This window comes from Pyrus communis, chromosome 13 (assembly GCF_041283825.1).
Source record: "Pyrus communis isolate YQ-2024b chromosome 13, ASM4128382v1, whole genome shotgun sequence".
NCBI classification, from domain to species: domain Eukaryota; kingdom Viridiplantae; phylum Streptophyta; class Magnoliopsida; order Rosales; family Rosaceae; genus Pyrus; species Pyrus communis.
In genome coordinates, this window is record NC_142577.1 from 3,557,218 (window position 1) to 3,574,709 (window position 17,492).

The window sequence follows — 17,492 nt, forward strand, 5'->3', positions numbered from 1 at the left end:
CAAAGCTTCAAGACAAAAGCTTCACCTACAAAGTTTCAACACAAGAGCTTCACCTACAAAACTTCAAGACAAAAGCTTCACCTACAAAGCTTCAACACAAAAGCTTCAACACCAAAGCTTCAACACAAAAACTTCAATACAAAAGCTTCAACTACAAAGTTTCAATACAAAAGCTTCAACACTAAAGCTTCAACACCAAAGTTTCACCTACAAAGGTTCAACTCTCAACTACAAAGCTTCAACACCAAAGTTTTACTACAAAGGTTCAACTCTCAACTACAAAGCTTCAACACAAAAGCTTCACCTACAAAGCTTCAACACAAAGCTTCAACACAAAAGCTTCAACACCAAAACTTCACCTACAAAGCTTCAACACAAAGCTTCAAAGCTTCAACACAAAGCTTCAACACAAAAGCTTCAACACCAAAACTTCACCTACAAAGCTTCAACACAAAAGCTTCAACACAAAGCTTCAACACAAAAGCTTCAACACCAAAACTTCACCTACAAAGCTTCAACACAAAAGCTTCACCTACAAAGCTTCAACACAAAAGCTTCACCTACAAAACTTCAACATCAAAGCTTCACCATTAAAAATAAAAACTAAAAATAAATAAATAAATAATTTCGAAATTTCAAAAATTCAAAAAAAAATAAAAATAAAAAAAATTTTTTTTGAAAATTCAAAAAAAAAAAAAAAATTGAGCCTAGGCCTCCCCTTCTTTGGGCCTAACAACTTTCATACCAAATATATATGAATGAGGAGTTTTAGGCAACCACTTAGAAAGGAAAATGTTGAAGTTTTGTTTGGAAAATTGCCTACTAGCAAGACACCTCCCTCGACCAGACACTTGGGCGACTCCTACCATATACCACTACACCTTGGTACTCAGAAATTTCGCAACTACTCAGTGCCTTGGATTTTTCAAGTCCCCAACCGAGAAGTTTCCCTCACTCAAGAAATTAAGGGAGCACTATTTCAACCCACAGGGTCCACCCATGAAGTTTCAACATGCAAACTTCAACAAAATAAAAAATTCAAAGAACTTAGTGAAGGATACCTTAGTGTATTTAACACAACACGTTGAATGAAGTAAAGCTTATTTATTGATATCTTCAATAAATTACAAATACGTGCATACACATGAATCAAAACAAACAAATAGGAGGGCGCCTTCACAAAGGCTACTCAGGAGAAGTCTCAACACTCGACAAAGCCCCAGAAATGGGAGGCACCGGAGGGTGATTATTTGGAGCCTCAGTATTGGGCAGAACCCCAGAAAGAGGAGGCACCAGAGGTTGATCATTTGGAGCTTCAGTATGTGGTACAGTCCCAGAGGACGAAGGCAACAAATGCCTTTTGAACAAACTCACAAACCTCTGATGATCATTTAAAATCTGACCCTCGGATTCCTGTAACTGGTCAAGCTTTCTCTTCATGATTGTAGCATAGCTATGTGCGAGCATGTGCAACTGTCTATTCTCGTGCTTAAGCCCTTTGATCTCCTGTTTGAGACTTATCACTTCAGCCACCAACGATTCAACTTGGCGGGTTCGAGCAAATAGGCGTTAGGCCATATTAGACACAGAACCTGCACATTGAACAGTGAAAGCCAGAGAATCCTTAACAGCCAACTCATCGAACCGTTTGAAAAGTAGTCTGTTGTCTTTGGGAGTAAGAAGATTCTTGGCCACCACTGCAGCGGTCATATCATTCTTCATCAAAGAATCCCCAATAGTAAGGGGACCAGTAGGAGATAAGAAGGATGGGCGCCATATGTTATCTTGAGGAGACATGGCTACCTCTTTTACAGCATTCAAGTCCAAACAACGGTCGGAAGGGCCAAACATTCTCAGAAAAGATGAAGAAAAAAATGAAGTACAATAAGTCTCAGAAGTACAAAGATAAGGGGAAAATTCCTACAAGTAATAACTTTCAGAACAGACTCCTTGAACTTAATTGGTGCTCCTATAAAAGAAAGAGCCAGATCTTCAATAGGGCTGCTTGTTCAAAAATCGAAGAGGCACCACTCTCCAAATATCAAGAAGCGGATTTCCTGGGTTAAAAGTTATTAGCAATCTCCACACGCGACATCAGCTCCTCGGATACCAAGGAAAACTTTGCCAAAGAACTCTGACAAAGTTAAGATAGGTAAATGTTGAAGGCCCAGTTAGTCTACTATTACCCACAAGGATAAAGGAATAGCACCACTGCTTGATTATTGGAAAATCCTTATGTGTGTCAACCTCTGTGCTCCGTGGCAAAGCAGACTTGCAAAAATGCTTCACATCTGAGAAAACACTCCCAATAGGATTGCTTTCCCAGAAATCGAAGAAGCACTGCTCTCCGAATCTCGAGAACCATATCCCCAACAAAATTGCCTGCTCAGAAATCGAAGAGGCACCGCTCCCTGAACTTCGAGAAGTCGGATTTCATTGGATAAAATTTGTCCACAATTCTGACACGCAACATCAGCTTTCTGGATACCACAAACCACTTTTTCAAAGTGCTCTGACAAAGTTAAAACACGTGAACCTTGCAGCGACCACTACATTGCTTTGACTGAGAAGGGTAAAGGAACAGCATTACCACTCGCTGTTGGGACAATTCCTATATACGTCGACCTTCATCCTCCATAGCCAGGCAGACCTGCCAAACCAAAAAACTGCTCAACCCTTCCCCAGATCCAAAATGGCATTCCCAATCTAGCCTCTCGAAATACTCCGTTCTCTTCTCCTTCGATAATATCCATGCCAACCAACCATATCAGAGCAAGAATATCTCATATCATCAGGGTTGAAAGAAAGAGTATCCCATATCATGCTTTTTCCTTATCTTTTCCTTTGCCCTTGCTCTTACCTGCAGGACAAGGAGAAAGAATGCAATCAGTCGGAACCTGAAATCAAACTTCCGATCTAGAACTGATTGCTCGGAACCTTTGCCTGGTCGCTTGCCTAGCATTGCTCTCGAGTACTCATCCTCAACTGTTGTCAAGGTCATGAATTCCTTCGGCAAATACCTCAGAATAGTTGGTACGATATTGGCTCTTTACACTGAAGCTGCCAAGCATGGATGAGTCACTGAGAAGTAGTGCTCTGAAGGACCATTTAAATGCAAAGGTTGCGCACCATTTCTGCTATACAAAAGATTGAAGCAGAAGGTTCAGCGGCGAGCTAGAACATATCACTACAGCATGCCGCCCTTCCTTGTGGAACCTCACAATCCAGACGGAAGAGCCTAAGTTAAATCCAAGCTCGGCATCATTTCTCTAATTGAAGAGATCGAGAAGCCTCAATAGCCTTTTGCTAGCACCGTCGTCGAAGAACAAAGCTTCGCCATACCACATCTACTACTTTGTCAAACAGCAAAAGTATCCCATATCATCAGGATTGAGCATACTCCAGGTCTAACGGACTTGTTTTGACCCTCAAATTCTGGAGTCGGCTCGTTCCTTTGGAGGAAACTAGAAAACCCTCCAGCCTAGTTCAAGAATACACCTATGGAAAGTCAAGTACAACAAAGCACGTGCCGATTTGTCCGTTTTCTCCAAAAACAAAAGTACCTCATATCATCTCTTCTCCCTGTTTCTTCTCTTTATCCTTATTGCTAAATGATAGACAGGGAGAATGAGTATAATCAGCCGGAACCCAAGATCAACCTACCGATCTGAGACTGATTGCTTGGAACTCTGATTGCTTACCTTGTCTGTCACCTCCTTCGGCAGATCTCCTCGCTTAGAGACTTGGGGGACTCCTACTATATGGTTTGTATCGCACTTGACCAAACCCGAAACTACAAGTAAGCTTCAATTGAAAATGATACATTACCTTGTGCGTCAACGCCAACCAAAGATACCACTCTTGGATGAAGGAAAAGTACTTCCAAGAGAAGATGCCACATCTACTTACAGGACAGAGAAGGCAAGTGAAGGCGACACCACACTTCGATACTTGGAAGTTTAGTGATTACTCAATGGCTTGGATCTTGCAAGTCCCCAACCGAGGAGCTTCCCTCACTCGGGAACTTAGGGAAACACTGTTTGTACCATATTTGACCAATCCCGAAACTACTAAACATCGGTCAACATCATACCGTCAAGGACCCATAAGACTTTTCCTCCAACCAGGAGGCCAATCACAACTTGATACATGTCGGTATCAGAAGCCAATCACAGCGCGACACGTGTTGATATCAGAGGCCAATCACAACACGACACATGTCAATGTCAGAACAAAGCTAGAAACTCTCTTCTATAAAAGGAGATCATTCTCCCCACAATAATCCCAAATGTCATTTGTACTAAACTATTCACTAGAACTCACTAAAAGAGAGCTTGAACCTATGTATTTGTGTAAACCCTTCACAACTAATGAGAACTCCTCTACTCCGTGGACGTAGCCAATCTGGGTGAACCACGTACATCTTGTGTTGTTTGCTTCCCTATCTCTATTCATTTACATACTTATCCACACTAATGACCAGAGCAACCTAGCGAAGGTCATAAACCTCACACTTTCTGTTGTACCAAAGTCCTAGCCGATTTTGTACATCAACATACTGCTAGGTGTCACTTATGGTTTGTGGAAGCCTTATAGGTGTATACTCACTAAAGAGAGAATTTCAAGGATGTTTCAATTCACAATTGATTTGAAGAGTTCTAATCGCCCACTACCTCGCTAAAAGGAACCTAATGGATCGTACACCATGTAAGGTAGAGATTGAAGAAACAACGGAGATGAGTAAGGATAATTAAATGGTTTAATTATTTATGGCTATGATTAATTAATATGTTAATTAATCAAACGAATAAGTTGGTAATAGACCTTGGGTTAGTTTTGGGCCGCAATGCCCATTGGGATTTGAATGTCAAACCCATTAACTCAAGTTGTATGACAACTTGAAAACACAAAGGGCTTGAAAGCCCAATGAATCCTTAAGGCCGGCTACATTATAGGATGAAGGGTTTTGGTTCTTTTGTCACTTAATTGAAGGGACTATATAAAGAACTTTATAACATTTCATCATTAGGGTTTCTTTTGGAGAAAAGATGAGAACACAAAGCTCTCTTTTCCCTCTAAGAGGCCAGCCACCCTAGAGGAAATTAGCTAGCAATCTTACTTCCTGTAGGTCACTCATCTCTTCATCAATGCTCTCCTTGGTGTGGAGACTAGAGGTTCTCTATTTTGGGAACTTGGAGAATCCATTCTACCATCCTCATCCAAGAAATCCATGGAGCTAAGAAGTAAGGGATGAAGGCCCTATCTATTGGGTGATTAGCCTTTACTTATGCAAAGAGGAATCAACAAAGGTATAATATTTCTCAACTCACTTTGTTCTTGAGTTGAGTCTTGGTTCACCATACTCACCAGGCCTTGAATTTCATGGGTAAAGTTTTATTTTTGAGTGCATACAAGCATGATTCTGCCTTTTAATTGTTAATTGCATGCATAGATGTTGCTCAAATGAACTAGTTTTCACAAATATTTCCTTCATTAATATCCCTAGTAATCAAGTATTTAGAATATTGTGTTTTTTAGTGGTTTGGTTGGAGCTTGGTGATTATTATTTCTTATGTTGCAGTGGACTAGGAAGTTGTGCTAGTGTTTAATTAGTTTGTTGCTAAGCCTATTAAAAGGCTAGAATTGTTAAGGAAGGGGGATGATGTATTTTGAATGATTTCAAGTTGTGGAGGTTATTTTGGTGTGTCAGATTCGTTGAATGTAAATCTACCACCACTATTTGATTGTTGCCTTGAAGATGATTATGAATTGTGTTCTAGGAAGCAAACTGAACAATTTGGGATCGATGCATTTTGTGGAGTTGAAGCAAAGAATTCGCTAGCTGTTCATGTGGATGCGAAGGAGTTTTTCGAATTGCTTGATGAGGTTGATGAAGGTTCTGTCAACTTTGTTGATATGATTGGTAGAGTTCTTGAACGTGCAATTGAATATGAGAGAGCCATTTGTGAGCTCCATACCAAGGTAAATTGCATTAGTGAACAAGTTGATTTTATTGGAGCTTATGCCTTTAGTGTGAAGTTGCCCGAAAAACTAGTTGATCTTGTTAATGAGATGAAATATGGTGAAAGGAATCTTTGGGTGGCAAAGCCAAATAAGATAGAGAGGATTTTTGCAATCCAATAACAAGCAAATATTCTAACTATCTTTTTTATTGGAGTGGACGACACCAATTTCAAATGAAAGGGGTCAAGAAACAAATTATGAGGCTTGGGATTCTCTTCAACCCATGACTTGAATTCGAGGTCGAATTCTTTCCAAGCAGAGGAGTCAAATGCAGTGCATTAAGGAGGTTGATTAAGTAGGGATCTTGATATTCGGGATGGTCCTTTAAGTTTTCAAATCTAGTTAACATCCCTAGTAATCAAGTCTTTAGAATATTGTGTTTTTTAGTTGTTTGGTTGGAACTTGGTGATTATTATTTCTTATGTTGTAGTGGACTAGGAAGTTGTGCTAGTGTTTAATTAGGTTATTGCTAGGCCTATTAAAAAGCTAGAATTGTTAAGGAAGGGGGGATGATATATTTTGAATAAACAGAGACTAGTTCTCTATATGTTCCTTGGGTCTAGTTGTGCTTGAGATTTCAATAATCCTCTCTTCGTTTTCCTCCCCGCATTAAAAAGTCTGGCAGCTGGAGACTTAGATGCTCCTGTCTCTATTAGCTTGGCGGTTAGCCTTTCTGCTCCACTGCAGTTAGAGGGGTCAAGCCCGACCATACATGGTGACGGTCGCACGCTCTGGGGACGCCTCCCCCGGGAGATTAATTCCTTTCTAAAACATCTATAGGGGAATCCTTCGAGGGGAAAGGGTTGCGGATGCTGTGGGGGGCGTTGCGGGGAACACCCACAAGCAGGTGGCCCTTGCCTTTGATCTCTAGGCTAGGGTAAGTTTTACTCTTACCCCTACATTCTTCTTTATGCATGCCTTCATCGCCGAAAGTTTCTTCTTCGTAGCATTTATTTTTTTGCCATTATTGTCTCACTGACCATTTTAGACAATTTGCACGGCGAAGCTTGAAGGAGGTTCGTCTCGCAGTTCATCCAGGGCAACTAAGTATTTCTCGTGCAAGAAATTCGTTTGTCGCATAAAAAATAACGCCAAATCCTCATTTTGTTAGAGTTTGCGTGATGAATAATCTAGGTCTTCGGCAAACACCTGTTGAGCGATGAATCTCTTCGTCGCGTAAAATTTTTGTTTTTTATTTCGTGAACATTTGGTGCGTTGAACCCCTTTTTTGTCGTGCAAAGCTTACTTAGGCGACGAAATATACTTCGTCGCTTAAAGTTTTGTCGCACAAGCAGTTTTTTCTACAAGTGTAGGAAGGCTAGTAAAATACAAATTTTGTAGTTGTGGTTTTAGGTTACTATATATATAGTAGGTTAATGCACCGTTTTAGGTTATTATAGGCCAAAATCACAAATCAGTCTCACTTTAAATTTTTGAAATGTTACTTTCTTGTGAAAGCTTCCTTAACACAGAGACTCAAGATTCATATGAAATATATATTCTGCGATATGAAAAAAGAATTGATCAAATATTAGGAACTCAGGTGCATGAGTAAAGTTGCATGTTAAAAATAAAATTAAAATAGAAATGGATGCTTTTGCTGCATTGAGGTATAAATAAATATCCAGTAGTGCATATGTCACACAACCCAAAGCTTTAATACATGACTCCGGTGTATGAAACAGTAAATTAAGTTGGCTTCGATGAAACAGGCTTTAAACCGTGTTTAAGAGCAGCATTCCATACAAGGTCGATTCTGTCAACATCCAGAGCCCCGACTTCGTGGTGATTCCAACCTTCCAGGTAATGAACAACGCCTCCCGCATGGCATGCATGCACTACTCCTCTGTCCATCGTGTACTGCATGTCGCATATTACCAAAAATTAAATTAACAATATAATAATTTAATCAATTAATATATATCAAGATGTTCTACAGGAGATAATTGATTAATTAATTAAGTAAAGAGGTTAATTTAGTTACCTCGCAGATGCCAAGGCCTTCAACGTCATCAGGTAACCTCATGGCTGCAAGATCACCGTAAGTGCAGTCTTTTCTAAACTGCAAGATGGGTGGAACCACGAACTGATGGAAATGAGTTCCACTTGGGGCCCAACGTTGCTCTCTTGGTGTGATCCATTTCCCCACAATCCATGTCTGCCATAATTCATATAAGGTTTAGATTCACAACTAAGGCTCTTTGCTTGCTTGTTTCTTGATAACAAAACATTCCAAAGTGCATAACAGTAACTCACTGATTCGACCAAAATGTTTAGGGTTTAGGGTTAAAACTGTAGAAAACGTAATTTGTATGTACGATTGTCTAAAGGTGCCCTAAGTTTAATTACAGACAATGTGTACACCATTCGCTTACCTTGCAATTTTGCGCGGCTTGGTACTTTGTTACTTGCACAAGGTATTGTTGATAATCTGCTGGCGCTTCCTTCTGAATTTTTTGAAATCTTTCCGTTGACAGAGTCAGCATCTGCACCATGGGTATATGCACATGTTAGAACCTGCTCTACATCTTCTATGATTGTACAGAGTGATAAGATAACAGAACACCAAGTACAATTTCATTAACTGCCTTTCTTCTTTTACAAGATACTATTACTAACAACTAACTATTAACAACCTTTGTACACTTGTCACTATCTTATTGTGCCATCTGGTATGGTATCCTAACAGCATATAGATCGATTTAATAATTAACCCATAAAAACTATATATATATAGACACACACACACACACACATGTAGATTCAAGCTGGGCAGCTTGCTCTTATATTAGATTCTTCATAAAATCATTTATGCGAGCAATTAATTTACTTTTGACAAGAAAATGTTTTTTTACACAAGAACTCCAAAACTTAACATTACCACACAATCATCGTCGTCTGCATAAGTAAAGATGGTGAACTGAAAATGGAAAACATATACTCACCAGAACGCGTACTCTCCTACGGCAAAGATAGAGGGCAATAGCTCTTCCAAGCTTGGAGGTAGCACCACTAAGAAAAACCTCCTTGACATCCTTTGGAATCTCGTTGAGAATGACAGCAGCAGTTAATGTGTTTCCATGGACCACTCGAACTCTAAGGTCTGGATGCTTGTTCACAAAAAGCGTTCCGCCCCCATTCAGTCCTTCGTTCTGCATGCCCACCACATTAATATTAATAAATATACACAAGCACAAATTGCATGGGTTTGCTGCAGTTATATGAGTAAATATACAATACAATCCCCAAATTTGATCCAATAACAGTTTACAATTATGATTTGATTGTTACCACAACTAAAATTGCGAAATTTTAGCTTAATATAATTTGGCCCTCAACAACCCCCCATTCATGTATATTTACTTGCCGATTAATACTTGGCTACTCAAAAATGAGTAGAAACTCTTACTCAAAATTTCTCAAAATTGTTCGTTCTCAATTTATAGAACTTCGTGTTTATAATCAAAATCGTTTATATTATAAATCACCCTATAAAGATCGTCTCTGCAAAAAAATGAATTAAAACTAAGGTTGTTTAGTCATCAAACTGTTTAAAAACAAATGAGCGGTATTGGTAAAAGAATTATGAACCGTTTATGTATTTGTTACAATATATTGACTAAACGACCTTAGTTTTAAAATAATATTTTTTTTGCAGAGATGATATGAATGGTTCCGATCATAAGCACAAATCTCTCTGATTAAAACACTAAGAATTTTGAGTAAGAATTCCTACTCATATTTGAGTAGCCAAATATTATTCTTACTTGGCCGCAATTGTGGGAGGATGTGACCTCTCTAACTGGATATCTCCATAAACGTGAATGCAATTAGGTTTGGGTAATAATAAATAATTTAATAAGTTAACCACATCAATATGCATGTTTTTCACATTCTACATCTATCTTTATCTATTTTCATATGAGAACAATTTTAGGTACTTTCCCCCTTTAAGCATGCCAAAGGAATTCTTTCTTTTGTTTCGATTAACAGCTTAATTTGGGGGATTCCAATTTGAGATTTTCTATGATACTCTGGAGTATGATATACTTCTTGTGTTTTAACAGTTAGATTTTTGTTTAAAATACAAAAACCAAGATTTAACTGATAAAATACCCAAAATATCTCACTCCGAAGCACCCTAAAATTTTGAGTTTTTAGATTGAATGAACTTGGTTGATCGAGTGTTAAATAAGAATGACTATGTGCATGACCCAAAACGGAGCAGAAAACATGTGCATGCCGTTGGTGTGGGGTGTTTTAGTTTTAACAGATCATAACATGATATTGATTCAATGTCGCCTCTACTCTCAACTAATTCAAGTGAAAGGTCTAACTACATTTACACTACTTAGTTTTAAATGAACAACAACCAAAATTTTATTCAGAATTAATATTGGTAAGGCCAACAACCACAATCAGAGCTCATCAGATCTGCATTGAATCTGCACTTCCAAACAAAAGGGTTAATAAATAGGAAAGGAATTGGGATACCAACCTTATTTAATGCTGCAAGGCTGATGACCTTGACCCCCATTCTATCAGCTCTAAGGATTGCTTGCTCTATTTGATTATTGATGCCATCTAGAGCAAATGGTAAAAAATACTGCAAAGTAAACCGCAAATTCTTCCGATTATCAGTATCGCAATAAAATTAACTAGTAATTATAGCCTAGTTAGGCTAATGTTTATATACAAAACGCGTTCAGATAAGATTCAAGTTGATAAATCGTTCAGATTCACAATACGAACGATTGACAAGAAAACACTTTTGAATGTAGCAAAAAAGTTATATAAGAGAGCAAACCTGAAAGCCGTATCGAGGCACAGCCCATGTCTGGTGCAAGCGGCCTCTGAGGTTGTAAAAAGAAATCAGGAAAGTTTTAGCCCATGCCCACATTGCTAGCATGGCTACAATGCCTGGAAGCCAACCAAACACTAAGAAGAGTCTCATTGAGAATGGAATCGATGAGAATGATCGGAAAACAAACGGCACGTGCAAAGACGACGACAGATCCACCACATGCGCGAGGAAAACGAAATCCGGTGCCTTGCCATTTTTACCTGCAGGCATCATTATTATTCATTGTCAATGCATTAATTGTTATACGGGCGTCACTGAATTGCATGATGTGAAAATGTATGGCTGCAGGAGAGGCACATACGTTCAGTCAGCCTTTGTCAAAGCATTATGTATGCAGGGCCGTATTATTTTGGAAGATATTTAGCATGTCAATGTCAAAATCTTATCCACAAATTGGGATATTCAAATTAGCTGTTAAATAATTACTCGTACCCACCTGCATTTAAGCTAATCTCTTTCTGTAGTCCCCAGGATTTCGCGTTTAGTGTCTTCCCCAGTGCATCAAAGAGAGGCATGAAAAGGCAGAAGTTGGTGTCCATTTCAGTATGGTGCAGGCTGTGGTATCTGCATATCCATATGCCATAAGGAGGAAAACAAAACAAGTTAAAAAAAGAGTTTTGTTAAGTATAATTACTGCTTCAAAATACTAATTTTGTGTTGGAATCACCATAATTAGAAATCCAACTCATTTATTACGTATCTGCATATCCATATGCCATAATTACAGCTTCAAAATACTAATTTTGAGTCGATAGTACGTATTGAATGTGATTAGGCTTCTTCTTTGGGTATTAAAAAAAAAAAAGGATATATATATATATATATATATATATTATATTGAATCATGGCATACGTTGTAACAATCACTTGTTGTTATTTAGATTAATGATGTTTTTGGTTTTTTGGCATAACATTATCAACACTCTTAGTAATATATATATATATATATAGGAGACTTTGGATGCGGTCCTTAGCTATAAATATTCTTTGATTGAAACCTTGTTGGTTTTTAATTTTTTATCAAGGTCTCTGAAATCAATGTGATAATTTATTTCTATGTACGTTCCTATATTTTTTAAATTAAAAATTAGAAATTTTAATTGTTTATATAAATGATATTTTAAATAAAAAACCATAATTTGTGGGATTAAAAATATTAAAATATAAATATACTATTGTGTGTGTTTATATAGATATAAACATGGGTACATTCATCAAGATTAACCAAAAAAATTATTGTATCAAAACATGGGTACATTCTTCAAAATCACAAAAAAAAAAAAAAAAAAAAAAAATTAGGCTTAATAACATTAGTAAATTTCTTCGATTAAACTTGATATGAATACATTTTAAAATCAATGAAAAAAGAATGTACCCATATAAGTTTAAAAATGGATTAAAAAAAATTGAATAGATTTATATATAAAAAAAGAGTACATTTTACATATAACAAAATAAAAAGTTTTACATGAATAGGTACATATAATTAGCATGGGTACATTTAGCAAAAATAAAAAGTATAAATAAAAAAGTATATGGGTACATTTAGCAAAAATAAAAAATACATATAAAAAAAATATATGGGTACAAATACAAATAAACCTTAAAAAATATGGGCACAAAAAAAAATATGGGTACAAATTAAAACTGAAAAGAAAATTGGTACAAATTCAAAAAGAATTACAAATTAAAAATGGGTACAAACTAAAAATAAAAGTATATGATAAAAAATTTAGTCATAAATATAAATATCCTAATTGTAACATTTTTAACATTAAATGAATATATTTAGAAATAAAAAAAAAATTATTATTGAAAAAATTAATGATATTAATACCCAAGGACCTTGATCAAAAATTGAAAATGAATAAGATTTTAATCAATAGAATAGCAAAAGGAAGGATGAGAACCTATATATATATATATATGTGTATGAATATATTTGTGTATGTGTGTGTGTATGTATATATTATATGTGTGTGTACGCCGTGTAGTGGGGTAATTGCTTACGTTGGAGTATAGAGAAGATATCTGAGGAACGGTTTTTTCTCAAAGAGTTGATGAGGAAAGACCTCAACATTGGAATGCCCCAAACATCTCAGAAAATCAAAAACCAAAACGTAGCCATAGATCATGCACACTGATCCAAAACCCATCAGATTCGTACCAAAAACTGGAATTCCAATAGTTACGCTCAATATCAGATGTTCCAACAGGGTTGCATTTCCAGCTGCATAAATAAAAAAAACAAAACAAAAAAATGATAAAAATTAATATATAACTGCAAATGAAATGAAGAAAGTTTGACAAAAAAAAAAAAAAAAAAAAAAAAAAAATGAAGAAAGCACTGGGAGCAAAATTCTAGGATGCTCATGTAAGAGATATTCCTGCTGTTTTAATTATTAGATCTCAATTTTCGTATTTTTAAATAAAGATCTAAGAGTTAAAACAGCGGGTTACTTGAGGATAGCGTAGAAGATCCCAAAAAATAAATGAAAGGGTATGGGGATAGGACATGTTGATCAGAATGATAGATGAGTTTGGTGGTAAGTAGTTAAATATTAATGGTGTCCAACCTACCGGTAGAGGTCTGTGGTACTGGAGATGAATGGTGAAGTGAATGGTAATTGTCAAAAAAGTAGTTGTTGCTGTGAAAACGTTTGTGCACCCAGTAATATAAAGGTTCCGAAACTCCCACGTGAAGTACCAGAGTGGTAATAAATCCTCTTGTATTCCACAAGGGTAGGTTTTGCAGAGATGATGGCACTAAACAGCAGACAATGGAGGCAATCAGACCGTGAAGAATTATGAAGTTATCCCTGCCATATAAAAAAATAAAAAATAAAAAAAAATAAAAAAACACAAAAAATAGCAGATCAAACATCTAATTCATTAAACGGATCCAAGTTTATAAATTACAGTGAGTAATTAAGGTAAAAGACGAAAGAATGAATGGATCACCAGTGCCATTCTTTGTCAATCTGCTTGAAATCAACCCCCTGTTGGATGATCCGGCGATTTCTTGTGAGGAAGAGCATGTTGGTGTAACTAGACCATAGCTGGTGAATTACGGCTCGAAGTATGCATAGAAGGAGAATATGGAGACACCGGCTGCTGGTGAGTAGTGTGAGGGGATCCTCTTTCTCATGGATTATTGAATACAAGACTTTTCCGATCAAAGGTCCGAACAGTACATACTGTAATTATTTCATCCAAATCCCATATATACGTATATGTATCAGTACCAATTAATTATTCTGAATCTAATATGTAATAGAAATACAAAATTACAGGAAAAACAAAAGAAAGGTAAGTAGTGTATACATACCTTGAAGGAGCCTAGGTATTCCCAAGGCCAAGCAGACAAAGGAGCACCCATATTAATTTCCCTAAATCTTTTGTATGTATGTATGTATAATGTAAACGCTTCTGATCGATCTTCCCAAATTCCTGAGGATGACTAGTTGGTTGTTGATGTGAAAGAAAGAGCTTTCCAGAAAATCTCGCAAGGCTAGACAAGGTAGCTAGCAAGATAATCACAAAAAAGATGTACTGCAAGAGAGGAGGGAGGCAACATTCACCACTTAATTTGCGTAATGAAATTGCCAAGCTACCTAGCAGCAATTGTGTATGAGTGGTTGTTGCCTCCTCAACTATTTAAATTAATCTGATCTCTCTCTCTCTCTAGATCTCTCTCTCTCTCTCTCTCTGGAAGATATTGAAGATATCCGTATATGTTGGTAGGGCTGGAGCTTGGCTTGTTATATAGAAGAAAGAATAGGGAGGGCGGGAGAGTATCACATCCAATACAGTTAGAGATCTTAATTTATGATCACTCTCTCTCTCTCTCTCTCTCTCTCTCTCCCCGTTTGTCTGATAAATATTTTGTCGTTGTTATAGGTCGGTCAGGCAGGCAATTCGCTTGGACGGTCGTCAGTCACCACCTCAACGGTTCAGGGCCTTTATGTTTTTCTTCCACGGTGTGCGAATTTCTACGCGTTGGATGGCATTTTCACAACACAACACACCATGTATATTTATCAAACTGACACAGCTGTAGAGGCTGTGTAGTCATGGAAAGATTTTTCAGTGTGACCGTCATACGAGGCGGTACACCACGTGTTTGTATATAAATGGTAGGATATGTGTGTTAAAAGGTAATAACTTAAAAATTAAAATTTTCCACCACTTACATAAAAACATATGATGGATCATCTGTGTTCTCGTCATAACTAAATTTTTTTCGTAATCATGGCCTAATAATCCCACAACCAAATTTAATGCCTCATACGGTTGGGAAGCTTGGCAGTACCCAACCAGTTTCCCCTTGTGGGCCTTTCTTCGTAATTTCCTTATCAACTCTTGTGACATCATCAATCGTAACATTAGCATGCACTAAGTAAACCGTCACACTAGATTTGTCATCCAATAATCCCTAATTTTCTAGAATCTGAATTCGGCATTGCAAAAGAATGGACTTTGCATGTATATGTTATAAGTAGTTGAGTTACTCTATATATTACCAATTGGATTTATGGTATACAATCAACTTTCTCATCATGATATAAATAAGTTCAGATTGTTCCGCTTGTGAAGTTTAACAACCACACGTGCTTCAGGTCACCCAAATTGTGTTGTGCACATGCTAAGCGTGAAAATTCTCCACACAGAGTGCGATGAAAGATAAATCGTTTAGCTTGCTTGAGTCCATAAATAGATCTTTGAAGCTTGCATAATTTAGTCTTTTCAAACTTGGACATGGAGCCTTCAGGTTGAGTCATATATATAGAGCTTTTCCTCTAGGTAGTCATTCAGAAAGGCTGTGTTCACATCCATTTGCTAGATCTCTTAATCATAGTATGCAGCTATAGCAAGCAAATCTGGATGGACTTAATCATGGCTACATAAGAGAAGATTTCTTCATAGTCAATCACTTGTTATTTGTGACCTTTCGCTACTAGTCTAGCCTTATAAGTTTCCATGTACTCATTGGCGCCTATCATTCTCTAGACCCATTTGTTTCCAATTGGTATTATACCATGTAGAAGGTCTATTAGAATCCGGACTTGATTTTAACACATGGAATCCATTTCATATTTGATTATGACTTCTTGCCCTTTTTTTAATTAATGTTGACATTAATTAGTGTAGTCTGTATGGCCTTCCTTTATGTCATTGTCACTAAGAAATTGCAACTCTCCAAAACTCTTATCCATACAATACCTTTGAGGTGGGTTGTTGATCCTTTCAGATATACGTGGAACACGACTTTAGGAGCATGGTTGTCAATTTGTTGAGTGGTTGTTTGTGGTTCGTCATTAATCTCATTAATATCCACTGTTCTATTTCAAACTTCTTTGACAAATCATCCTTTTGAAGCTTAGCAGTATTGGTGACACATATTTTCTAGTCTTCAGGATGGTAGAACTCATATCCCATAGTTTGTTTGGGATACCCCACAAGGTAACATTTGATTGATCTTGCACGAGCTTGTCATCTTGAATCTTCTTAATGTATGTTTAACAACTCCAAATATTAATAATTAAGACTTGGCTTTCTGCCATGCCATATCTCATATTGGGGACGTCTGTAAAACAAATTTGGAAGGCACTTTATTAAGCAAATAAATTGTTGTTTGTAGTGCATATTCCTAGAATGATAATGGTAGATTAGCGGAAATCATTTGGTTTCTCCGCTCAGAAAACTCCACTAAGTTAAGAAGTTTCTGGTGGAGTCCACTGTTATACTATTCCACACTCTGAGGTAATCTAGGAATTCATTAATCAGATACTCATCCCATCAATCTGATATTAGGGCCTTTATTTGTTTTTCAGCTTGATTCTCTACTTCATTTTTGAATTCTTTGAACCTTTCAAAAAATTTTGACTTGTGTTTCATGAGATATATATAGTCAAACGAAGAGTGATCATCGATCAATGTGATGTAGTAGAGAAGCCTTTTCTTGATGTGGTAGACATAGGTCCACATGTACATTAGTGTGGATTAACCCTAATATCTGAGAGACTCATTCTCTCGACCCAGTGAAGGGAGAATTGGACATCTTTCCCTTTAAACAAGACTCATAAGTGACCACTTGGTTATTACTTAATGAGATATTCATCTTTTGGCATCTTGCGAATCTTATCAAGGTTCACATGTCCAAGTTTAAGATGTCACATCTTAACTTGATTAATCTTTTCTCTTGCTCTTTAGGGTTTTGAGGTATTCCTACTCCCAATACAGTGAAAACCACTACAAGTCTCTAGGTGAAAAAGTACCTCGATCATATTACAATGAGAGATAACACGACCGTTCAAGTTTAAAGTACAACTCATATTGTCAAACAATACTGAGTATCCATCTCTTAAAAGCATAGGGATGGAAATTAAGCTCTTTATATATGAAGGAAAATTTAAGCAATTTTTAAGTTTCAAGATTTCCCAACCAATTCCTTTTGCAAAGTTTTAGTGTCATTCCTAACTCGCACAATCATCTTCCAATTGCAAATATGTTGACTAGGAACTGAATCAAATATGTAGGAGATGATCACTTACTAAAGCTCGTGATAGGATTTTTATTACTTACGCAAATAAGGTTAAAATCA

General features: G+C 36.9%; 1 protein-coding gene and 1 pseudogene across 1 annotated transcript; both read right to left on the reverse strand.

Annotated features, from left to right (window-relative positions):
• Positions 1-1,176: 1,176 nt before the first annotated feature.
• On the reverse strand, positions 1,177-1,851 carry LOC148691608 (uncharacterized; annotated as a pseudogene).
• A 5,749-nt stretch (positions 1,852-7,600) lies between these two features.
• LOC137737385 (very-long-chain aldehyde decarbonylase CER3) lies at positions 7,601-14,990 on the reverse strand. The gene is made up of 11 exons (XM_068476840.2): positions 14,217-14,990; positions 13,850-14,085; positions 13,469-13,707; positions 12,899-13,118; positions 11,325-11,452; positions 10,832-11,088; positions 10,523-10,630; positions 8,970-9,176; positions 8,400-8,510; positions 8,009-8,182; positions 7,601-7,884 (listed from the first exon to the last, which is right to left on the reverse strand). The coding sequence occupies exons 1-11, from the start codon at positions 14,265-14,267 to the stop codon at positions 7,714-7,716; spliced, it is 1,902 nt and encodes a 633-aa protein (XP_068332941.2). The 5' UTR covers positions 14,268-14,990; the 3' UTR covers positions 7,601-7,713.
• Between the last annotated feature and the right edge of the window lie 2,502 nt (positions 14,991-17,492).

Coding starts and splice junctions, on each gene's coding strand:
- LOC137737385 (XM_068476840.2), bottom strand. CDS start 14,267: ATGGGTGCTCCTTTGTCTGCTTGGCCTTGGGAATACCTAGGCTCCTTC. Junction 13,119..13,468: donor AGTACCACAGACCTCTACCG/GTAGGTTGGACA, acceptor TTATTTATGCAG/CTGGAAATGCAACCCTGTTG. Junction 11,453..12,898: donor TATCTTCTCTATACTCCAAC/GTAAGCAATTAC, acceptor ATGGATATGCAG/ATACCACAGCCTGCACCATA.